Raw genomic sequence first — 26,102 nt, forward strand, 5'->3', positions numbered from 1 at the left:
GATTTGAATGAACAGTTGAAGCATTCATGTTTCGGGTTAACTAATGGCATACGAATCGGAAGATATGTCTCTCTGTTCAATGGATTGTATTTGCAGGCAATAGATATTTTTTTAATCAAATCAGTTTATGACACATATGAGATACTCCAATAGTCTTGACTTTCGTTTTTGATCTTTTATCATCAAAAACGAAAGTTTGTTTTTGCGTCTCTCAACTATTATTCTTAATCATTTGGTTTTTCCGTCTTTTTGTCTTCAATTTTTCATCCTTTTTGTAGTTTGTTCTCAGTCGGCTTTCGCTGGCGTTTTTGGCTGTCTTTTCAACGTCTGCTATAATCCTTTTCATTCTTTTTATCTGGCTTTCTGGCATCTTTAAATCGTTTTTTATCTCTTTCCAACAATTTGTTTTGTGGCGTTTTTGGTTCGATGGCGTCTTTCTGTTCTTTGTAACCATTTTTGATATTTCTTGTCGCTGTTTTGTCATTTTTTATCATCTATACATTGCTTTTTCTGCATCTATTTATAGTCTTTTCGTCATTTTTATTGTCTATTTTTGCATTTTTTTATAATTTTTCGCATTTTTTCAGCGTCTTTTCATCGTATTTTTTTGTCTGTCGTTTTTCTTCATCATCTTTTCATCTGCTTGTCAGACCTTTTTCGTCATCTTTCTGTCGTTTTTCCGCTGTCTTTTCGCCGCCCGTGGTCGCCTATTTGCTGTCTTTTCGTTGTTATTTGTCATCTTATCGTTGTCTTTTCGGCGCTTTTTCGAGGTCTTTTCGTTGGTCATGTTTTGTTGTTTTTCATGCGTATTGGTCGTCTTTTTATGATCTCTCTACCGTCTTTTCATGATCTTTTCTCATCTTTTCATCGCATTTTCGTCGTTCATGTTTTGTATGTTTTGTCACTTTTTCCGCGACTTCTTGCTGTTTAAGTTGTCGCTGTTACAGCGTCATCTCGCTGTTATTTTGTCTAATTTTCTTCGATTTTGTCACATTGGTGTCATTGTCTTTTGTCGTCGTTACGCCGTTCTTGTTGTTATCTTGTCGTCACTGTTTTGATCATTTTTTCGTGGTCGTTTTTTGCTTCTTCGTCGTCTTTCTGTCGTATATTTGTCATTTTTTCGTCGTCTTTTTTGCACGTCACGTCACCTTTTTGACGTGCTGAACGCCGAGCGTCACAAGCTGAGCGAAACGTATCGTACTGTTCTAGAAGGAGTTTATCAAGAGCTGGTGAAAACCAGCGTATAAGTAGAGATATTATTAACAAATGTCGCCATTGCCCCGAAACTTCCAAACCGTTTTGCCACCAAGAGGGTAGCAGCGTTGTAGCGCCATAAATACAAAATGCACAGTAATGCTTACTTCAGCAATATTGTAGATAATAACAAATTCCACAAACGCCCCATACATTACTTTTTCAAATTTTGTTTAGCTGAGATGCAGTAATCAAAAGAGCAAAATCGAAGCGAAAAGTGTATGCCAACCCTGACGACAGTATCCAATTAAGCCCGACCCGCTCCGTACTGCTATACGATTCTGTGTTGATTATTGTATGTATGTCAGCTATTATCATTATATACGACTAAAAATCACCTTAGTCGGACTTTATTAAGCTTTAGTTACGATTCCGAATTTGTTAAGAGTTATTTACGATAAATTTCGGCTATTTATGTACGATTTGGTGCTAGCTGGGTATGCCCTGCGGTAAGAAGAAAACTTCAAATACCACCGCCTTTATTCTCCCTGAGTCTGAATACTGCTGGGGGTATCTGTCCTGGATCGACCCTAAAGCTACTGAAGACAACATCATTTCGCTAGTAACAGAAAGCATCCCTTGTGACGAGCCCATTGAAGTTAGAAAGCTGGTCAAAGAACGCTAATCTGAAGGTCGATGCGCTTCATTTCGTTTAATATCGGAGCAAAATCCCAATCCGCTACTAGGATGCAATACAGGAAGCACCATGGCAGCTCTCAACCACTACGACTCAGTTGAGCCATCTTTTACTCGATTTCTGCCGTCTAAGTTATCCTGGTTCTATGGTCGCATGCCGAGAGAGAGAGTCTCCCAAACTGACTACTCAGGCAAGTGTTTTATTACGTATTGCAACCGGACTGGTCATCCGCCTCATAATTTTTCAGCTTTGAGTACCAATGGAGATGTCCCACACGTCACCAACAGTGATCACCATAAGATTTTCGTAGCGAAAATATGGAGGTAGTTGAGGTAGCCCTGTCCCTGAGGTAGGTAGAAATAGTTACTACCGATAAAGGAGGCCTGTGCATTACCTGAATGTGCGGGGTTTACGTACTGAAACTAGTGCTTTACGACTACTACGTTCTAGTTGCGACTATTATGCCTAGGCTTTCGCTGAAACCTGGTTTCGAACCGATATCCACGAGCTGTCATTCGAATGTGGTTTCTTCCGTCCGATACGACCGTAGCGAATGTACCAGTGCTTGTTGCACTCGCAACTAGATTGCAATAAGCTGGAGCAAACTCTAATCCAACTCGTTCAGTATACATTTGTTGTATAAACCTACGATCAGGAGCTAGCGTTGATCTGTACCGGGGTCATATTGCAGCAATTCATACATCCAGCTGTGATCATAACTGAACGAAAAAGTTATATTTCATGCCAGAGAAGAACATATAAGTACCAAAGTGGAGGCAATATACGTGCGAAAATTTTGACGATTATTTGTAATTCTATCTTGCGTTTTATACAGCGGTTTTTATAGCATGCAACTTAATACTCCTGAATATGTGATTAAGCAATAACTTAATCTTGCAATCGTCTATACTACTTTATAATTCATAGTCATGAGTTGTATATGAGGACACGCACAATTGAAAAACAATTTTTTGTTCACTTTGTTTTGACATACTCTAATCTTTATACAATTCTAATATAAAATTGGCATGCATTCCTTTTCACGTTGTTTCGTCTCAATCAACCATTTGTACCACATCGGTGGCAAACCGCTGGAGCTCGTTAACTCTATTTGCGACTTGGGAGTGATGATTGATCCACAACTGCGATTTTACGAGCCACACATACACATTTTTACGCAATAGGCTGTAACAATAAAGCAGTTTGTTTCACTTCTCCAATAAGATTTACACAGCAATATAGCAAAGCCAACTTTTTTTTATTCATACGGTTTTTTTGCGATTCGACACTACTGTGAATCATTTTCAATTGAAAAATAATAATAAAAAATAATGGTCGTGTTACGTATTGTGTCAATAATGAATACATAATTTTTCGGTTACGTTGGTAATTCCATTTATTTGCACATATTCATATTCATATAATGGACAAAGCCTTTGCAGTTGAATTAATAACAATCTTCTCAAACTACACCACGTGGTGTAGGTTCATAAACTTTACGTTCCCGGAAAATGTTATGGATATTCAAATTATTCCTTACCCGATTCCCCTAATGAAATATTACTTCTCGATGAAAGTTTAAATTTTTCAATAAATTACAAATCCTTTCTTCCTTTTTTTCCAAGACCACGGATTTCATTTTAGTAAAATCTAATAGATTAGGTAATGTCACGAAACACTCTGGTTCTTTTGTGTTTGTCTAATTACCTCAATTAATAAACCCCTGTTCGAAAGCCCACAAAGGGAAATAAATGTCGAATTCGAATGATTCATTTTTCGAAAGATGCTTAATATAACTGCCGAACAGTCCCCAACAGTTATCGTAGTTCTAATAACCTAATTCGACACCTTCTGTACTGTTGAATTTGCTGGCTCCGATCCCTTACTTTCAGTGGTGATTGCTCCGAAATTACACATGACTGCCACCAGTGATTGAACGTCCAGATACTTGGCTGCGCTGTTCAGCTCCAGCAAGGTGCGATAATCCACGTTTAGAAACTGCAAATCCCAGTAGCTGAAGTCGCCGCCGAGTTCGGTCGCTTTCAGCAGCTCGGGGTTATGTTTACGATAGTACTTAACCCACCGGATGATTTTGGTCAAAATTCGAAAGCTCACATTTGGCAGCGGAATCGACTCGTCGTTCTTGCCTTTCAGCATGCTGCTTTTGAAGGATTCGAAGTAGCGAGCGAGCTCGAGATCGATGTACACATCCACTCCATCCGACGTGTGAAGTCCGATTTTTGGCATGGTTGACGTTTTTTTGCGAAGAATGATCAGTTAGTTGATGATGTGAACACTAAGTGTGGTTTACTATGTTTAGAGGAGAGGCTGTTGCTATTTATTTCAAAATTGTATAGATTACCGACATGATTGGTCCCCTATAGGGGAGATTACCTACAACACCAGGTAAGAATGATACTTCTGCGGTCTATTTCTTTACTTCTATAGTTTCGATGCTACCTGATGTTCGGTAAGAATTCATTGGGCTTACCTAGGATTTTGTTACTGTTTTCCATCCTTTGTGTCTACCGCAAGCAACAATTATGGCAGATTTCATACTCGAAACATATGCTACTGGAATCTTCTACCCTGTGACTTAACCTAATTTACATGGTATGTGATGAAAACTCTCCGTTTCGCACCTCAACGTTGATCATGAAATCCCCCACGCATCTTACTACATACGGCCAAAATAATCCGCTGAACTTCTTAAATTAAATTAAATTAAAAAGCGCTCCGTTTCAATGTAACGTAAATAGTAGCATAAAAATGGAGAAGTTTTATCTTGCTCTACTTTCACTTTCTACTAAGACGCTCAACGAAAAAAAACGACTGTTCGAATTTTAAACTGTTTACGATGGCTTTCTAAACTTTCGTTCTTTTTTCGACTATTTGACTAATTTTACGATATAATAAATTTCTTTTAAATTTTATTGTTGAGTGTCTTAGTAGAATCTAAAATAAAAATAAAAAAAATTCCGTTTAGCTTTATTACTACATATTACAAATTCACAAAAGTCGAGTCATTCGTATACAAAATATTCACGTAATACTTTACGATTGTGAAACCAAATTCACTTGTACAAAGTATTTAGCAAATACGCATTTCGGTTGCTACTCAGTGCTAGTCATCATTAGTGCTGAGTGAACTACTCGCATGCGTATATTTTGTAAATTTTGAATAATAGTAGAAAGAAATGGGAAATTTTTTTATTCATATTCATTCATTGACTTTTTTTTGCCTTTCCAATATTTCTATTTTTCGATTTTTCAACATTATTCCTGCGACACGAATGCACTATGAAGTGTAAAGTTTTACTCATAAAAAGCAACAACGACATATACATTCACGATATATCATTTTCAATATTTCTAAATTTTCGACAATTTATGCCATCCTACTCTTCTGCTTTTGAATTTTTAGACGTCTCAACTTTTCAATTTCTGTCATTATACCTTTCCAATTCGAATTTTCGAGTAAGTGATTCCTCGCTTATTCAACGTTTGGATTCTCCGATTTTCAGACTCTTGGACTCTTATTTGATTATTGACTTGAATTATAACTAGATTTTCAATCAAATTTTGATTTGGGTTTTAAACTGATTTTGATGTAATATTTGACTGCTTTACTGACTTGATTTTTAAATGATTTAAATTTAATTTCTATTCAGTTTGATTTAAATTCTAACGAATTTTGACTTGGCCCTTGATAAGGTTTTTGAACTGATTTTAGTTTAATTTTCTATTTTATTTCTGACTTGGTTCTTAATTTGATTTTTACTTCTCATTTTTAACTTGATTTGATACTTTATTTTTGACTATTTTTTAAATTTCATTTTTGGACTTTGATTTGCTGATTGGCTATTAAATATAATGGTAGTTTTTTTTACAATTGATGGAGGGAGAATGTAATGAAACAAAGGTGTTGATAGTATCTCAACGAAGACAAGGCGTGAAAGGGAAAAAGCGGAGAGATTGGGCAAGGGAGGATCACTTAAGCAACGCGCTTGTATAACATTTGCATTACAAAGGTTAAGGCAACAACACGAGCTTGGTCGAAAATTTTTTTCAGCCTCACACGTTTAACTCAATTTTGACTGGTTTTTGAACTAATGTTTACTTAATTTTCAACTTGAATTTCAACTAGATTTTTGACTCAATTTTTAAGTTAATTTTTGGTTTGATTTTTTAACTGATTTAGTCTTTATTTTTATTTTGAATTTTAACTTAACTAATAACAGGATCTCGGCTTCATTTTCAGGTAGGTTTCAAAACTGATGTTTGACCTAATTTTTGTCTTCATTTATGACATGGGGTTGAACTTTTTTTTCCATGTGTGGACTCATTACTGCGATCGGTATAGTTGATCTATTAAAATATCGCCCGGGTGTTTGCTGTATGACCTGCACTGCATTTCTTTTTGCTATAATAGCTATTGAGTGAGCGATATGCTTATTAAACTTATGCGTGCTTGTGTGTATTGGGGTTTACCCTTCCTTCAAAGCTTGATCTACTTTACCCACTTATTCCTCGCTGCCAGCACTATCCCATATTATAGCCGTCCCTGGGGAGGACTCATTCGTACCTCTGACCAGTACACTTAACTATAGGAGGGACATTTGCACTGTTAGGAGGCTTCAGTGGGTAAATATATAGAATTCAGCATGAAGGATGGGTATGTGGAGGGGCTTGAGAATAAACCCATGCTAAAGTCACTTGACATCGAATGGCTTGAGTCTACTAAGATTCGAACCCACGACCTCTCGCTTGTCAAAGTAGACTCGGTAACCTTGCGGCTACGGGCCCCCCTGGGGTTGAACTTAATTTTAACCTGGTTTTTGATTTACTTTTTGGCTGGAGTTTTAACCAGATTTTTGTACAAATTTTGGTTTGATTTTTGATTTAATATTTAACTGGCTTTAAATTTATTTTTTGACTGAATCTCTGAACTGATTTTTGAATAGATTTTTAACTTAATTTTTAGCTTGATTTTCGACTTGGTGTAACTTGATTTGGAGATGCTTTTTAACTTTTTAATTTTATTTTAAAATTTATTTTTGATTAGATTTTTGTCATTTATACTTGAGTTTTGATTTAAATTTTAATTACATTTTATTTTTATTTTTGATTTTTGATTTGAATTCTTAGTTGATTATTGACTAGATTTTCAGTTTGATGTTTAACTTAAATTTTGACTTTTAATTTTCAGTTTGATCAGTAGATTTTCCGAGTTTCCGAATCTTGGGGTTTCAAATTTCCGAGTTTTCGATGCTATTGATTTTCATACTTTCCTACTTTTTTGATTTTTGATTTTTGACTTTCCTACTTTTCGAGTTTAGAATTCGATTTCTTGAATTTTTGACTTTGATTTTGTGTGTTGTAACTCATAGACCTTGCTACCTTTCTTACATTTTACTTTTTATTTTTTATTTTTTACTTTTTACTTTTTACTTTTTACTTTTTACTTTTTACTTTTTACTTTTTACTTTTTACTTTTTACTTTTTAACTTTTTACTTTTTACTTTTTACTTTTTACTTTTTACTTTTTACTTTTTACTTTTTACTTTTTACTTTTTACTTTTTACTTTTTACTTTTTACTTTTTACTTTTTACTTTTTACTTTTTACTTTTTACTTTTTACTTTTTACTTTTTACTTTTTACTTTTTACTTTTTACTTTTTACTTTTTACTTTTTACTTTTTACTTTTAACTTTTAACTTTTTACTTTTTACTTTTTACTTTTTACTTTTAAATTTTTACTTTTTACTTTTTACTTTTTACTTTTTACTTTTTACTTTTTACTTTTTACTTTTGACTTTTGACTTTTGACTTTTTACTTTTTACTTTTTACTTTTTACTTTTTACTTTTTACTTTTTACTTTTTACTTTTACTTTTTACTTTTTACTTTTTACTTTTTACTTTTTACTTTTTACTTTTTACTTTTTACTTTTTACTTTTTACTTTTTACTTTTTACTTTTTACTTTTTACTTTTTAACTTTTTACTTTTTACTTTTTACTTTTTACTTTTTACTTTTTACTTTTTACTTTTTACTTTTTACTTTTTACTTTTTACTTTTTACTTTTTACTTTTTACTTTTTACTTTTTACTTTTTACTTTTTACTTTTTACTTTTTACTTTTTACTTTTTACTTTTTACTTTTTACTTTTTACTTTTTACTTTTTACTTTTAACTTTTTACTTTTAACTTTTAACTTTTTACTTTTTACTTTTTAATTTTTACTTTTTACTTTTTACTTTTTACTTTTTACTTTTTACTTTTTACTTTTTACTTTTTACTTTTTACTTTTTACTTTTTACTTTTTACTTTTTACTTTTTACTTTTTACTTTTAACTTTTTACTTTTTGCTTTTTACTTTTAACTTTTAACTTTTAACTTTTAACTTTTAACTTTTAACTTTTAACTTTTAACTTTTAACTTTTTACTTTTTAATTTTTACTTTTTACTTTTTACTTTTTACTTTTTACTTTTTACTTTTTACTTTTTACTTTTTTCTTTTTACTTTTTACTTTTTAAGTTTTACTTTTTACTTTTGACTTTTTACTTTTTACTTTTAACTTTTAACTTTTAGCTTTTTACTTTTTACTTTTTGCTTTTTACTTTTTACTTAGGCCATTACAAATATTTTAAAAAGTTTTTGTCTCTCCGGTGTTGGGCCACTGAAGGGGGGGGGGGGGGTGGTGGGCGAAAAAAAAACAAAGAGAGTTTTTTAATCGAGCAAAAAAAATATGACTTTTAGGCATTTTTATTTTAAGTTTAAACGTGAAAACCATTTCTATTCTTGCTTTTAATATATGTATACGTTGTTAATTTCCATGCAAAAGTCCACGAACTAAAAACAAAAACGAAAGAAAATTTTTTTGGCCGATTTTCGGAAATTCCGCTGTTTGAATTTCCATTTCTATTTCATGCTAGAAGCGTTAACTCAACTCGTACACTCATTTTTCAAGTTTTTCGGGCTGTAGAGCCCACAGACAATTGATTTTATAAAAAATTTAACTCATAGCCTATAAATTATTTTTTTGCCTCCTGATTTTTCAAGCCAATTTCTAAGGGGGGGGGGGGGGGTGACAAAAACTTTTAATATGATTTGCAATGGCCTTATTACTTTCTTGTTTTTGTGTTTCTAGTTTCGGATTTAATCACGTTAGAAATGCCTAACTGCGTAGTACAGTTTGTATGAACGAATAACTTTGAAACCAATGTAGAACAGCAGAAAATTAAAATAAACAGCGCCCGTGCTTAACTATTTTCACTGCATTCATACCATTCCATCCATCGCGATCAAAAAGCTCATAATAATTTTCCAATCAACCGTAATCTTAATTGTAAACTTCTTGTAAACGATTCACATTCTTCCCATTCGTTAAACTCCAACGTCTGGAAAGTTATCTTCATCGGTACAAAAATCGATTCTTGTTTCTTCGGCAATATTCTCTCATTCGTACTGACAAAAAAAATCGAAGCAGAAACGCACTTCTTGCCATTTTCATTCACAAAACTTTATCTCCCAGCAATCCGACAAGCGCACGGTTTTCCGAACGCCCGGTAGGGCACTATCACAGCTTGATGGCGCAACTTTTGCAAGTTATTTCGAGCACAATGGTTGTTCGTTCCAGTTCCAACTGACTTTTTATTTTACAGGAAATATTTTTCCACCGGCGAAGGCAACAAATACCGGACGCTTCGAAAGATAAAAAACACCTTAAGCAGCTTCCGCTTCCTCTTTGTAAGAACCCATCTGAGGGAATTTTCTTGTAAGCTAAGTGAAAAGTTAATTCCCCGTTTTCGTTCGCCATTTAAGTACGCGTCTGTAACAGCATCCTTCCCTTATCTGACACGTGCAAAGTGAACTCGCTAAGCGACAACCGAATTGAAGCCAAAAAAAAAACAACTGGAAGGAAACGTGCAAAAGGCGAAAGAGAGACAAAGTCAACATCGCATCGTAAGTCGCCATTCAGTGTAATTTATTGCTCTGCATTTTGCCGGGAACTTTAAATTCAACCGTACGCGCTCATTCGTCAGCGCGAACGGAGGAGGATTTGTACCTTTAGCGGAAAAAAAGCTCTCTGCATTCCGGAAAGGATTTATGGCTTCGGCGCCGGCGGGCAGCGCCAGATGGTGGTCTCTCATGGTGGCCATGGAGGATGGTGGAGCGGCAGCAGCAGCTCCACGTACATATGTATGTAACGAATGGAAGTCTCAGTTGTCTAAAAATAAAAATAAGAAAACTTATCCAATTTAATTCTACTATGTGTATTTTATTCAATGACAGATACGTATTTCGCCTACGACTTGCAGGCTTCCTCAGTGTCTGTTTTCGAGTTCGAAAACAGACACTGAGGAAGCCTGCAAGTCGTAGGCGAAATACGTATCTGTCATTGAATAAAATACACATAGTAGAATTAAATTGGATAAGTTTTCTTATTTTTATTTTTAGGTTTCGTATTCTACTAAGACGCTCCAAAAACTTCAGTCTCAGTTGCACGAAACGTCAAAGCTAGCCGTTATGTGTCATTTTGTGGTGCCATTCGGCCGCCGGAGTAAGTGGCCACCGAAAAACCGGTCGCTCGGCCGCCATTACCGAATATATAAATTACGGAATGGAAACCTGTCTGGGCCACCCGCGCTCGTCCTCCCCGTTAGGAGTAGATTTCCGATTGCAAAAATGGCACAATCGCTGCATGGATTTTTTTTCAACTGCAACAGACTTGCAGAAAAGTCTCATCATTTGAAGTGATATATTACGGGTGCCTTTCGTCAAAAATTTATTATTCTTGGAGGGGTAAAATTCAGCGAGTAGAAACTTTTGACCATGATAAATCGTAACGATTGGCCATTAGTTCGCCAGACGTTTCTTGTGTGACATTTTTGTAGTAAGGTTAATTCGACATGACCTCTAAACTGTCTCGAATGTGAACGAGCCTGGTGCTTCTGATTTTCCAGTTTTGTCGAGGATGATTGCATTTTATTGGGAAGCAATACCAGAGCCTCATTGAAGTGCAGCAAACTAATTGATGAAGTACATATGAAACATTGATTTTCAATTACATACCGGTCCAACTGTTCAGCAAACCATCCACAAATCAACAGACCAGTTTTATGATTCTTCTCTTCGGAAACTGAGTAACTTTTACGTGAGCAAACCAACAGCTGAGTAACTTCTAGCGCACGCGGGCACGAAACTCGTATTTACATGCGAATGGAAACGTAATTGAATTTGGATAAATTGAATGCGAGTTCGATCGACTTGTTCTTTTAACCATGTGAATCGACTGTGAGTGCAGGAGAGAAAAAAAACCCTCCACCCAAATCGGGAATCAGTTTCCCGTTTGGTAGTCTAACTGGCCGGCCGGTGAAGTGACTTCGCTCTTCACGGAACCGAATATTTGAATGATCCAAAGGGCACTCCATTGCACGGTAGACTCATTATATTGGCACCGACAAACAGACGAAAGCGACGGCTAGGTACCTACCTACCTACATACTGAAGCACAGAGATTAATCTGCTTACTCGCTACGCTGACGGTTGGCACAACTAAATCCAATTTTCATCCCCCGCTCACGCGTCGTGATTGAATCCGTCGTCGTCGTCGTCGAATGAACTTGTTTGCTTCTTTCACCACCGACGCGACGACTGACGGCGAAGATGGAGGCGCGTGATGATTGACTTTCCTGCCCCAGCACTGCACGGGGCGCGCGGTGCCTCCACCGAAATTGCAATTCGACACAAACGGGCGGGCAAACCAACAATTCCGTTCTTCGCCAGTTGAGTATTGAAACTTCACCAACAACCATCCGACCGTGAGCGGAGTGAGTAAAGCACTGCATCGACCGTGGCACGCCCTGCACTGCGAGTTCTTTACCGCGAGCCTCGTTAAGGAAAATCAGAAATTGTATGATTCAGTGCGGTTTCAACCCCCCCCCCACACTCAGACAGGCAGGCTCGAGATTCTCGAGCTGCTTGCGGTTGCGGTGGAAAGTAGTACCTACTTTTTACATTATTGGCAGCCGTGAGAAAGTCCATAAAGATAAGGCGGTGGATATCCATTAATGAGGGCTCTTTTTACGGTGGAAATTACCCGCACCACATCCGTACGTGATGGTGCCCCGGTCCGGAAGGATGTGGTTTTGGAATGGGAGCGATTATGACAGGAGAGCTAATTGCTGTAATGCCTGTCTAAAGCGATACGTTCATAGAATACTGATAGAAATCTTTGAACACCTTTAATTTTCCTATGAGAAAACTGAGAAAATCGTTAAATCAACTACAATATATGATACGTATGAGTAGGAAATAACCACACATGAATTAAACATCCGATCGGTTTTTAAATGGATACGTCCGGAAAGAGTATGAATAATTTCTTCCGTACACATAATACATGTACTATCATTTGTATTTCGCGTGAGTGACTATCAATGGATATCGTTTTCATATCCGGTCGAAATGCATTAAAATGAATGAACAATCGATTCCGTTTTTATGTACCTTCACTTTGGAATTTTTGTGTTTCCGTTGTTTTTATATTTATGACTCACTCACTATAAACCGAGCCGAGCACTGGTGTGCCGCGGATGGAACCTACTTTTTAATTCGAGTATTTCTACTAGTGAAAATTGAAACAATTTAAATCCATTTATGGCGTTGTGTTGCAAGAAGAAACTATTTTAATGATTCGAAAGGATTTGGACAAATAAAGATTCAAGATAGTGGAAAATACTTTTTACTTAGTAATAGCACTTGCATCTGCGTTGATGAGGACCGTCAATTGTGATTTGTTGTCATTCTAAACAATTAAGATTGTGTTATTCGACCACGTGCAAAAATTTACGTTGGGATTTTGACCTAAAACTGTATAAAATACAGTTCAGTTTAAAAACAGGACATCGCTTCTAGTTTCTGATAAAAAAACAGAAATTGGCGCTAGTGTTTCAACATGCGCCATGCGTGAGAGTATGCTTGAAACATAGTAATAAGAGTTAAAATTTGAAAAAATATGACAATCGAATTATTTGCTAACTCCGATACTTCACTATTTTTCATAAAACATTCCTATTGGCAACGGTGAGACACAGAGACGTGGGTGACGCTGAGACATAGCTTTCGCCATGCAATTTTTTTTGAATTTTTTTTTTGTGTTCAATTGCAAATCAATCCATAGGGATTGACTGTAAATGAACTCTGAAGTGTAAGTTAAAAGTCAGATATCCAGGATTTGTTCTTTATATGAGTATAAATGTATATGTGAAAATAATCGGAATTTTCAATCATGTCCAACAATAATGTATGCTTTATAGACACAATAAACAGCACGATCTCTAAACTATTCCAGGTGTCTCAGTATGCAATACTCGTTGTCTCACTCTTCCCAGTAAAAATTGGTGAAGAGTGAGACAAAATTACACCTTCACATTGGTGGCTATAATTAATTTAGCTTATAACCAAAACGGCTGAAACTTTTTTTTTTCAAACAACTAGAAGGATATACCTTTCAAATGGATTAAAGAGCTCGTTGGTAGCTATCATCAAAATTTTTTTTAATGTTTGGAAAAAAGTGTCTCAATATAGACGTCTCTCCCCTAGTTGGTAAACATCGGTTTTATTTATCGCGTCCATGTCACGAAATTTAATTTCTGCGAATTGAAATGTCGCAAAAAAAAACTTAGCTCTCGGCTCTCGCACGGTATCAAAATCACCTTTCCGGGCTCACGGAAGAATTGTAGTAAAATGAAATGGAGAGGTATAGGAAAAAATTGATTTTTATTAAAATTAAGCAGAGCTTATGGAAATTAAGTATTACAGAGTAACTGTACAAAAAATAAAATGAGATTAGTGATTATTTTTCTAGGTAGGCAGGTAGGGTATGTTGCTGCCTATTTAATAATTGCCTATTCCCGTCCTATGCAACACAAATTATTCAACATAACAGCATTTTTATGACACAAAATGCAAAACTAGTTATTCCCTAATATTTTAGTTTGTTGTCTATCATACGCGATCAATCAAAGTGAGCTGAGATTTATTTAAATGCTTTTTAACATTAAAGAAGTACCACAGAGAACAGACAATTATGTTCATATAAAATTTCATGCAAATGGTGTGTAAACTTTTGAACAAGACACTAGCGACATCTCTCTTATGGTGCACCAGTTGCCCAAAATCCAAGTTGCCAAATTTATTATATATTCTTGTCATAAACAGCATATTCGAAATACTAGCAACTCTATTATCAGTTTCTGTAGCAACGGTTGTAGCAACGGCTCGAATTTGTTTATGTTATTTGTTGAACACGGCTAAACATGGAAAACAGAAATCGAACGGCATTTCAAATTTTTCTTTGATTTTACTAAATGTAAATGTGAAATAGGCATCTTATTTAGAGTTTTTTTCGCGTCGGGTCGTATTTCATGGTTTCACATAAAGTGCCGTGGTACTAGCAGTAGCCTTTTCGTCTTTTAGCACCGGAAAACCTGTAGGTACTACTTCATCGAGGTCCACCGTTAGTGCAGCGTTTGGCTTTGTTTCATCGACCTCGAAGGCGGCGGCCGCTAAAATCAGCGTATTCTTGGTCTGTTCATGGCTCGAAACACTGAATTCGTAATCGAAATCACCTTTGTCGCCATGAACTCTGTTTTAAATTCAATTGGCCAAAGTTATGGGCTAGCCATTCAGCTAAATTAAAAAGATATTTAATCGTTACTATTTTTGATAAATGTTTACTTTTATTTTAAGCGGTAAACATCGCGTTAGTTACTGTAGCAACTGTTGAATGCTTTAGTTAAAATAATGACGAGAGCTTTGATACGCGTTGACAGACATTAACAACAAATCTCATTCTGTCAGCGATGTGAGCGCCACGTAGTGGAAGCATTACCACATACTTACAAAATGGCGGTTGAGCTTTTACACACGTGGCGAGTTCAAGATGAATGTCTGTTCTCTGTGGAAGTACTACCAGCCAAATTTCCTACGTTTTTTCGTGTCGTGAAAATGTCGACTAATCGTTTTAATTTCCGTCATTCATAAATGAAAATAACTCACGCAAGGCATTGTCGTTATCCTACAGCCAGGAAAACTTGCCTGACCTGAAGAAATTTTGCAGAACAACATTTGTCATGCCGTTCTACACAAATACATGCGCGTTAGCTTTGTAAACATTGTTGTGATTTTTAGTTCGGACGATGAAAAATTTTGATGGACGGATTTTAAAACGGTACGACGAATTTAAGAAATAAAGTCAGTTGCGTAATTTTAATAATATGAATATATACCACCACCACCACCACCACTCTGATGATGGGTAGCATCATACCCGAAACCGGTTAGCGGATAAGGTATTTATGTTTTTTTGTAAGAACCATAAGTGTTGTGTCTAGTAATCGCGTTTTTTAATAATATGCTTTAATAATCGATTTTCAGTGATTTCAAAGTTCACGGACCGGAAGGTAAGTGTGTTTTTGTCAAATCAGCACAAGAACTTTTGGAGTATTCATTAAATCCATCCAACAAATGATAAAAATTAGAATGGCTTTACTTACTACGACGGGAATTAGAAATAAACCCTATATATGCCATACTTTTTCAATTCACATAAAGAAATTGTTCTAGAAACCTTAATCTTTAAAAAAACACAAACAGTGGCGAAGTGGCTCGTCTGTCGCCTGTAATTAGCGCAGCTTGACGCTGATCAACGCCGCCTACAATGTGCTCTCACAGATTTTTTTACGTGGTTTACTCCCAATAGCAAGAGATTCCGTAGGGCAGTATCAGGCGGGCTTTATCGTGGCCAGTGCTACTACGGATCAAATTTTGTCAGGAGTACAACGTGTCCACGCATCATATTTTCGTTGATTTTAGGGCATCATACGATACAGTCGAGCGCGAACAGCTATGCTAAAATAATAAATGAGAACGAAATTCCGAATAAACTGACGCAGCTGATCAAAGCCAGTCTGAAGCGAGTGATGTGCTACGTGAGCGTCTTGGGGGCATTATCGAGTCCTGTCGACTCGCGCAGAGGGTTACGGCCAGGGGATGGACTGTCCTGTATGTTACTTAACATCCCTATTGAATGTGTGATTTGGTAAGCGGGCATTGAAAGGAGAGCAACAATCTTCAGCTAAATTAGCCAACTCCTAGCCTTCGCAGACGCCCTTGACGTCATTACTAGACGCATTGGGATGGCGAAGGCAAGCTACGCCAGTCTAAGAACGGAGGCTAGGAGGATTGGGTTAGGTATAAATCTTTGCGTCAAAAACCTAGCGTATGGTAGGAAGAGTCTTCAGAGAAAATAACGTTCGTCTTCTGCGCACAGTGAGTATTGAGGGCGATGAACTGGAAGCGGCTGATGTGTTCATATATTTGGGATCTCTGGTCATCGCAGACAATAATACAGGTAAGGAGACTAAATGATGCAATGCAGGCAGTCGGATCGACTTTTTCCTTCGAAAGATGCTTCGATCAAGCAGCGTACGCTGATCAGACGGGTAGTCCTTTACGGAATTGAGACTGTAATTTTACTTACGGAAGACATGCGTGCACTGGTCGTATTTGAATAAAAGATACGGTACCGTGGTATTGATGCCAGATACCTGTGCATTGAAATCTGTTCTCTTCAAGTACCCTACCGGCACTGGGAATAGAGGGTCCTAACGTACTAGATGGCTTGACCATGTTGAAGCCTAGATGACTTAACCAGGTTGAAGCCGATTCGCGTGTGTCGAGACACTCAGGACCGAATACGGCGGTGAAAATTTCTGGCCACCCCGGCTCTATGTTGCTAGAGGTGGAGGTAGCATCCGCAAATCATTATGTCTAGCATTAAATTTTAAACCCCATTTTAAACTCCATCCTAGGCACCCCAGTGGTGCGAGCTAAAGACCATACGATCTAAGTGCACCGTCAGCTCAAGAAATTCCCAAATTGCTCTTAAACGTGACCTGTGCCTTTGGTAGTTAAGTAAGTGTTCAAAGTTAAGTAAATGAATGAAAATATGAATTTTATTGGAAAAGTTTTTGCCAAAGTACAGTATATTCTGTTTCCGACGTTCACGTCAAAATGTGATAATTAAGTTCCTTCTGATTTGTCAGGAATTCGACATATTATGCAGAGTTTTCTATTGATTAGCGAATATTTCGGTAAGAAAATTTGCGAAATCTCTGAGAAAGTTTGATTACTGTGCGATAAAACCGATTATGCTTTTCGCTGTTTGACGGCTACCGCCATAATTCATTGAACCTTTAATTTAATGCCATAATTTGAAGGTTTCAGCAGTTTTCGTAATTGTGCAGCGTATGCGAGTTAAATTTTATCGTGCATGATAATAGGTATAATAGGTGGATAAAATTAACGCACCGTCGATATTTTGAAATTTTTGAAAACTAGTTGTTTTAATAAAATTCAATTCAATTAGTCAATATCAATTTCTAGACAGATCATTTTAGTTGCTTCTTGTGAGAAAACTGGTTGATAACTTACTTTTTGCAACTCACAATTTGGCTGGACGAATTTTTGTTTGTGTGCTAAAAAATACTAGAATATGGTAATATGGCTTTGAATAAAAAGATATTGTTGGTGTTGAACTCTAATATTCTTCCTAATATCGGCAATAAATCTGTTTGGTCAGGTCGTTACCATATTAATAGCCTGTATGAATAAAACAGTTTGTTTTGCTTTTCCCATGTAAACCTAATGGAAGAAGTAAAGCAAACTCTTTTATTCATACGGCCTTATAGGCCTAATACTATATAACTATCAGGTTTATTGCGGTTTGAGAAATAACCCCAATAAGGCAAATTTTTTATAGGTACGCCATACTGTATTGCAACTCCACACGTATAGTAAGTTTATAAAAGAGTTGTGCCGCAGCCAACTAGTTTAAATGTGGTAATATGAGCATCCGCAATAAATTTGCTTTATTAACAGTCTTATTATGGCTTAATTAATAACTTAATAGCTAATTAATATTTTGGCTCGTATCATCTTGGTATTGCGTAATACCACAAAAACCAAGGGTTTGTTGTATTTCGAATATAGGCTTTAAGCCCTTTACCCATTCTTAAATATATACTACAACATAGGCTTACAAATAAATAAATTTCAACACGCACAGAATTACAATTGTCTTAAAAATTAAAAGTATTCGATTTATCGTAATTGTCCTCTAAAGTATAAACTGAGTCTATGTCTTATCACATCCGAGCTCATGCCAATGGTTATAACATGTTGCAATGCATTGAAGGCGTTCATGAATCGGGAAGTCGGTTCGTGCTGTGAGAAATTTCTAGACCTAAAAGGTGGGTCAAAAATCCTACGTCGTCGGAGCGTGACTTCACTATCATTAAATATCAATCGACTGGTCAGAGCTTGGCTGTTTGTTCGTTCTGAGAGAATGTTTGTGAAGAATATGATATCGGCAATCTTGTGCCTCGAATGGACCGTATCAATATCCACCAAAGAACAGAGATCGTGGTAAGGCGGTAGTTGTTCTCCGTTCCATCCGAGATTCCTGAGAGCGAATCTTACAAATCTTTTTTGAATCCCTTCGATACGGTGTATGTGGAAATCGGAAATCGAGCTTGCTTCTGACGAGGCCTTTGTAGATCGCTAGTACTGCATGAGGGTCATCGAGATCACGGCCAAATCTTCGGACAAGTGCGTAAAGCTTCAGACTCTCATTGATGACATTGTCAATGTGCCTATTGAAGGAGAGTGAGCGATCAAAAGTTACCCCCAGGTCGCGGACAAATTCAGCACGCGGAACAACATTACCTCGGTATGCGTAGTCAAAAATCACAGGATTAGTTTTTCTGGTGAAAGTCATAACAGAGCACTTACTCGTGTTTACTTTCAATCCACGGTTTTCGCAGTACGTTCCTATATGACCTAAGTCGAGCTGTAATTTCACGCAATCATCAATAGATTTGATCGTAAACAAGATTTTCACATCATCTGCATAAATCAGCATAGTTGCATGGGAGAGAACATCTGGCAATTTGTTCATCAGAAGCACGAATAGCAATGGTCCTACGTGACTGCCTTGTGGTACTCCTGAGTGCACAGTAAACGAACGAGATTTGTAGCCACGAATTTTTAGAAATTGTACTCTACGAGCCACGAATGCCGAAATCTGTAACAGCCTCCAAGATACTATTAATGTCGACTGCATCAAATGCTTTGCTCATATCTGTATATATGCAATCCACCTGAAATCCCTTAGAAATGTGACCTGTAACTATAGAGCTGAATTCACAGAGGTTTGTAACAACTGATTTTTTCTTCAGGAATCCATGTTGCACAGGAGAAATACGGTTAACTACATTGTCATAGAGGTGACTGTAAACTAACGACTCGAAAAGCTTCGGAATAGCTGATTGGATAGCAACTCCACGATAATTTTCCACATTGTCTCTGGCCCCTTTCTTATGTATTGGAGTGATGTGCGAGATTTTCCAGATTCCCGGAAAATGGCCAGTAGCTAATGACACATTGAACAAGCGCACAAGAGGCACCACAAATTCTAGACGGAACTCTTTCAGGATTCTATTTGCCAGCATATCCGGTCCTGCAGACTTATTGACATCGAGCTCACGAATACCGTTTTCTACACACGTATTGGATAATTGGTATGGTACATCGTCAGTATTAACGGGCAATCCGGGGACGCTGCCAGTTGCTGCAGTAAAAACACTTTCGAAAAACTTCGCGAATAGTTCAGTCGATGATTGAACATCAGTAGATGTGACACCCTTGTAACTAACACAATCCGGAACGCCGGCACTCTTTCTTCTACTGTTCACAAATTTCTAAAACGATTTGGGGTCTCTTTTCAAACGAAACTGAATGTCTGCGATATAAACCTGATACGATTCCCGATGAGCAGCCTTAAACATTCTCAATATTTGTTTGTAGTTTGTCACGTTTTCGTTTGAAGGAGACCGACGCATTCGTTTCAGAGCTGCTCTTTTCTCCTTCATTAAATTTATAAGCGCTGGTGTGAACCATTCTGGATAACTGTGTGAATATTTTTGCCGTTTCGTCATCATCGGAGAATGACGAGAAAATATGTCAAAAACCGTATAATAAAACAGCAGTGCATTATAATCAATTGAATTCTCGATAACCACCGTATTTCCACAACCAATATTTAACATGTTCATTGATCGGAGAAACTCGCGCATTCTTTACGCTTGTCTTTGATATTCCTCGCAGCCGTGAAAAATTTCTTCTGATATAAACAGATCATGCCAACTGATATTTGCAAGTTCCAAACGGGCGTTTTCAAAATCCATTGCATTTAAATTGAGTTGATTTTCGAGCATCCCTTGTTTGCACTTTATCGGTTCGATTGCGTAGACGGTCAATAACATCGCATTGTGATGAACTTCATTCTTTATCAATGGATCCGTTAATGTTACTTGACAGATGTTCGGTGCCGTAGTGAACACCAAGTCGAGAAAACAAGTTGTTATTGTTTGGAATATTACACACTTGCAGCAGAACGGCAGAAAGAATGGGTAAGGGTAATGATCATTACCGCAATGAAACTTTTAAAACATTTAAATAAAACCAAACGGCATTGAAATTATTACCTGGGAAGTTTTCATGAATCCAAGAGCTCACGAACCCAAGAGTCCACGAATGAATTCTGGAATCCACGAATCATGGAATCCATGAGTCGAAGGTTACAATAACCCAAGAATCCAAAAATCGATGACCCGATGAAACAGTGACATAAATCCACGAATCCTACAGTCCACGAATCCGGGATTCCACGTATCCAAAAGTCCACGAGTCCCAGTTTTCATGAATCTAAAACTCTAAGAAGAATTCAAGAGTCCAATAAGAGCCCAAGAGGAGTCCAAAAAAGTCTAAGAATAGTCCAAACAGAGTCAATGTAGGGGTCAATCTGGCGTAGTGGTTAACATTCACGCCTCTCACGCCAAATCCCAATCCTGCAGAAGTCACGAATGACCCAAGCTGCAGTTAAAATGACTATAATCAAACAAAAGAAAAAAAAAAAGAAAAAAAAGAGTCATAGTAGAGAAAAGGCCAAACATAGTCTGAGAAGCGTTCAAAAAAAAATCTAAGAACAGTCCAAAAAGAGTCCTAGAACAGTCCAAGAAGAGTCTAAAAAGAGTCCAAGAAGAGTCCAAGAAGAGTCAAAGAAGAATCAAAGAAGAGTCTAAAATGAGTCTAAGAAGTGTCCAAGAACAGTTCAATAGTAGTCAAACAATAGTCCAAAACGACTCTAAGGAGAGTCACCGAAGAGTTCGAAAATAGTCCAAGAATAATCCGAGCACAGGCCAAAAATATTCCATGAAGAGTCCTAAAGGAGTCCACGAATTTAAGTTTAAGTTTAAGAATAGTTCAAGAAGAGTACAAAACGACTCTAAGAATAATCCGAGAACAGTCCAAACCGAATCCGAGAACAGCTTAAACAGAGTAAAAACAGAATCCAAAAACTGTCCGAAAAGACTCCAAGAAGAGTCCAAAAGAAGGCCAAGAAATTGCCAATAAGAGTTCCAGAGGAGTCCTAGAAGAGTCTAAAACGCGTTTAAGAAGTATCCGAGAACAGTCCAAAAACAGTCAATGAAGAGTCCAAAACGACTCTAAAAAGAGCCAACGAAAAGTTCGAACACAGTCCACGAAGAATCAGAGAACAGGCCAAAAATAGTCCTATAAGAGTCCAAGAATGGTCCACGAAGAGTTCAAGAAAAGTCCAAGAAGAATAGAAAACGGCTCTAAGAAGAGTCCGAGAGTATTCCAAAAAGAGTCAAAAAGGAGTCTAATTAAAACCCTAGAAGAGTTTAAAAAGGGTCGAAGAAGAGTCCTACACTAATCTAAAGCCAATCTACAAAGAGTTCGAAAACAGTCCAAAGAGACTCCGAGAACAGTCCAAATAGAGTCAAAGAAGAGCCCAAGAAAAGTCCATAAAAGTCTAAGAAAATTTCAACAAGGGTTCAAGAAGAATCCGAGAACAGTCCAAAAAAGGTGAAAAAAGTGTCCAAAAAGAGTCCAAGAAGTTTACGAAAAGAGTCCAAGAAAAGCCAGAAGAGTCCAAAAAGTATCCAATTAGAGTCTGAGAACAGTGCAAAAAGAGTCCGAGAACAGTACAAACAAGTGTTCAAGTAGATCCTAAGAAGAGTTCAAGACGAGTCTATCAAAGATTCCAAAAAGTGTCCAAGATTCCTTGTATTACAGGTTGGACTCGATTATCCGGGTGAAAAAAAATTTTTTTTTCAATGAAAATCACGCTTTCAATGTCAACACTCTTTAAAAAACTTAAAAAAACCGGTATCACAAATTTATTTATTTAAGAAAAATTGTTTCGAATAAAGTATTTCTGAAATTTTGTTTCAACGTATCGTCTTTTTCTCAAATCAAAGAGAGCTACAATCACATCTGCACTGATTGTAGTGTTGTTAACAGTAACAGCCCGACTAAACCTTAAAACTGTCAGACACTAGAAGAATCGAACGACGATAGAAAATTATTTATTTTGCTAGAACTAAATTATTGGTGCACCCTGTTTCCCGAAATGTATTCTCACGGTAGTAAATTCACCGTACGTTGCAGCAGCAGTAGCTCATCGCTGTCGGAGGTGGAAGAAGATTGGAGTGAAAGTGAGTTCGAAAAATCTTGCTTATTAAAACTAAATTCATTCACTTTGTATGTTTGCATTACAGGAATGAGTTTGCGCAGTGTACTAACCTCACCCAAGAACTGTCCCAAGAAATACCCGGACCGTTGTCCACCCAAACCGGACTCGAGCGATTGCTACAATATTCAGTGCTCAGAAGTAAGCCTTAACATTGCAAGTACTTCCGAAACCTGCTCGGATAAGTTAATGAAGCTGGAACTTAAAATTAACAAACCTAAACAGTTGATAACGGGAGTGGCCGAGGGTAAAAGATACATTTTGCCTTTCGAGCACATCACGGACAACCGAATTTGCGAAGATCCCGTGAAGGAACCGAACAATCAGGATTTGTTTTACCCCATGGATTCCGAACTGCTCGTGAGAAAGGAACCACTTTGCGGGGACTTTTCCTTTGTCGATTCCGGGGGTCACAAATCACAAACCGTACCGAAAGTGTCTGTGGAGCATACCGGTGAAATTGGTGGGAAATCAGCCAGACCCCCAGTGAAGAAGGTCAGTCGGCACAGTTCGAAAGTTGCGTCTGCTACGAGCCTCGGTGTTTCACGATTACCGATTCATTGCCCGATAGCCCAGTGCCAACAGTTGGTTTGCTCAGGATTTCTTGGCTTTCACCTTAACGGTGACCACGCGCAGGTACTGCGACTTGTGTGCGATCCCGAGCAAGTTCATAATGTTTTGGTTGATCCCAGTGTAAATGAGTACGGTGTCATTCATTGTAATGCGGTGTTTTACTTGAACGATAAAGTAAGGTACTTATTTGTTTTGGGGTTTATTTAATGAATAGTTTTTACAACTAACTTATCCATTCGACAGAGATTTTGGCTTCGACGAAGCCAAAAATCAGCTACCAGTGCTTTTGGTGTCAACAAAGTTAACGTTACGGGACCTGGGATCGGATAGCGAGAAGCAACCCATCGAGCAGCAATATATGTACTGGTTCACGGGTATTACTTCGGAACAGTTGAAAACGCAATATACACTGTCGATTGATTCGTGCAAATGGCAGTGCGGATTTGTCCATCCTCTGGGGAAGCCTCAAAATATTAGAGATATCTACCATTCGGGAAATGGGGTAGTGATATCACAGGCCCAGCTTGAGCGGTTTTTACGACCGGAGGATAATTTGCTATTTTTAAGTTTAACTTTGGACTAAGAGAAACTAAATATTCAGTAAATATATTTTTATCAAGCGTACTTGAATAAAAATCTCGGCTGCTAAATTCTGTGTAACCTTATTTTTCGTCTGTTCTGAACAAATCTAAATGTCATAACCTAATTCATAGATAGAATCATCTTCAAAGTGAGTTAAAACCATCTCTTTAGCCAATAAAGATAAAACAAAACCGCGAAACAAATGTCCAGAATTAGCATAAATGCAGTTTTCATAATCTGAACCCGGGTTTGCTCGGTGCAACGATACCATCCGGTGCCGTGCCCAATGTCGAAGGAAACTTTGCGTCGCACACAACTCTAATAAACTCGAACACTCGAGGATGCTTTTGTCATTCAAAATCGGTCTGCCGCCGGTGGGAATCGGACCGGCTGCTGTCGGACTGACCGCAAATGCAGGAGCAGAAAACTTTCTCTTTTCTCGGGTGTCGGTTTCGGGTAGTTCCGTTCGAGCATCTCATCGAGCTAATAAAATCTGTGAAGTGGAGAAGCAATTATAATTCAATCTCCCGGGTAACCACTCTTTTTGCTTAATCTAAATGCGTCCGAAGGAGGACATCGAACGACGTCGAACATCAGCTGCTGGTGCTTTTGATGTAGGATATTAGAAATTTTGCAGCAATTATTCCACTTCAGAGCAAACGACGAGAAAAATTAAGCATTACCATTAGCTACAGACATGATTCTTTTGATTAAACGAACAAAATGAGAACCGTTCAGGTCAGCTCAGGATAAATTTGCCTACCTTATTAAAATGATGTCTACCGAAGGTATGATACAGCAGCTCGTATTCGTGCACAGCCCAGAACAGATCCCAGTCGAACAGAGTTATGTGATAGGCAACGTCCTTGGTCGGTAGGGCCTCGAAGTCCATGTCGAGTGCCTCGGTCGGGAGCTCCTGCTCCGGAAGAGGAGTCTGCAAATATTAAAAAAATAATATCCGAAAGTTTCGAATTAATGAAGCATTTTTAGTTGAATAGAATTTGTTTGTCGTCGTCGAAAGCGACATGAAATGCCGGGAGAATATTTGAATCGACAACATACCAGCGCATCCAGGTGATCCTTCGGTGAAACGAATATTCGCCCATTCAAACTGAGCGCCGTCGGTATGCTGACGTCGGTGTCCTTAAAAACGGTTCGCTCGCCGTTGCTCTTGACTTCCACCAGCAGCAGGTCGTCCGGGATGCGGGGCAGCTGCAGCTTGTCCGCCGCACAAGCCTTGATGATTTCGGCCGTGGCGGACATCGGGAAGCGCAGGGTGCAGTACGTGTGGTCCGCACAGTAGACGCGGAAAATAACTGCGGGTGAGAAGCGGGCGGATTTGCAGCGGTTTAGTTAAAGCTTAAAATTGAAAATTGGAATTGAAAATTGCACACACTACTGGGCGAAACGTTTTATTATCGCGTTAATCGGATTGTGATTGACAGGCGAGCCGTTGCGATTTATCCTGTGTGCACAACCGCATAGAACCAAACCATCGATTAACAATTCGATTTCAGAAGTAATTGCATGAAAGTGAAAATGTTATCTAGTAGGAGCAAAACAGTCGTAGTGTATGTGTCGTATCGTCGGAATCTAACCAATAATCGGAAATGGATGCTTTTGGATTGAAGGATTCCACACCATGATTTATGATAATTATGAAATTTAAGCTCACAAATCGTATTAAGTTTAGCTCTATCAGCATAATTCAACTCATAAACTCAGGCTTGTTCTGAACCCGGAGCATGATTGCACAGAGCACGGAGCACAGAAAAACAGAATTAGCTTAGTTGACCACATTATGTCTAAATGAATGCACGTCATATAGGATGACAAATAGAAAAGAATATAAAATTGATTCTGTAGTGATAAAACTTAATACAAACTTAATACAAAATTACAAACACTGTTTAGCAGAATGTATCTGTTTCAACAGTTCTTCGTTCTTAAAAAATTCTTTGCAATTTCTTGGTATTGCTCTGAGTGTTTCAATATTTAACTGGCTACAAATCAATCAATGCGGGACACTACCGACTTCGGATCGGGAAGTCATCCGAGTCAAGTCATTCAATGCTGGGACTATGTCATATAATCTAGAACATCTGATGGCCAATGTAGCTGTAGAAAATGGCATAAATACTAAGTTGATTACTCAAAGAGCTAGAGCACCCAGTGAATTTTTGTTCACATTTCCTATGTTGTAATTAAATTTTGGTACAATTCTAGTCCGCCTTTGGTTCAATATCAGTCTTATACTGGGTTTGATTTTAGCCCAATATTGGTCTAATGTTGGTCCAATTTTGAGTCAATTGCCGTCTAATTTTAATCTAGTTTTGATTCAATTTTGGTCTAATTGTTGCCCAAATTTAGTT

General features: G+C 37.5%; 1 protein-coding gene across 7 annotated transcripts in view; it reads right to left on the minus strand.

Annotated features, from left to right (window-relative positions):
• The window catches only part of LOC128738030 (rap guanine nucleotide exchange factor 4), a 268,496-nt gene that overhangs the window by 22,621 nt on the left and 219,773 nt on the right, over positions 1–26,102 (minus strand). For all 7 annotated transcript variants that reach the window (XM_053832845.1, XM_053832842.1, XM_053832843.1 and 4 more), the window contains 2 exons: positions 24,793–25,046; positions 24,494–24,664 (listed from right to left, as the gene is read on the minus strand). In XM_053832845.1, the coding sequence (XP_053688820.1) occupies positions 24,494–24,664; positions 24,793–25,046 (425 nt within the window). The remainder of the gene's footprint in view (positions 1–24,493; positions 24,665–24,792; positions 25,047–26,102) is intronic.

Source organism: Sabethes cyaneus, chromosome 2, assembly GCF_943734655.1.
Source record: "Sabethes cyaneus chromosome 2, idSabCyanKW18_F2, whole genome shotgun sequence".
Taxonomy (NCBI): Eukaryota; Metazoa; Arthropoda; class Insecta; order Diptera; family Culicidae; genus Sabethes; species Sabethes cyaneus.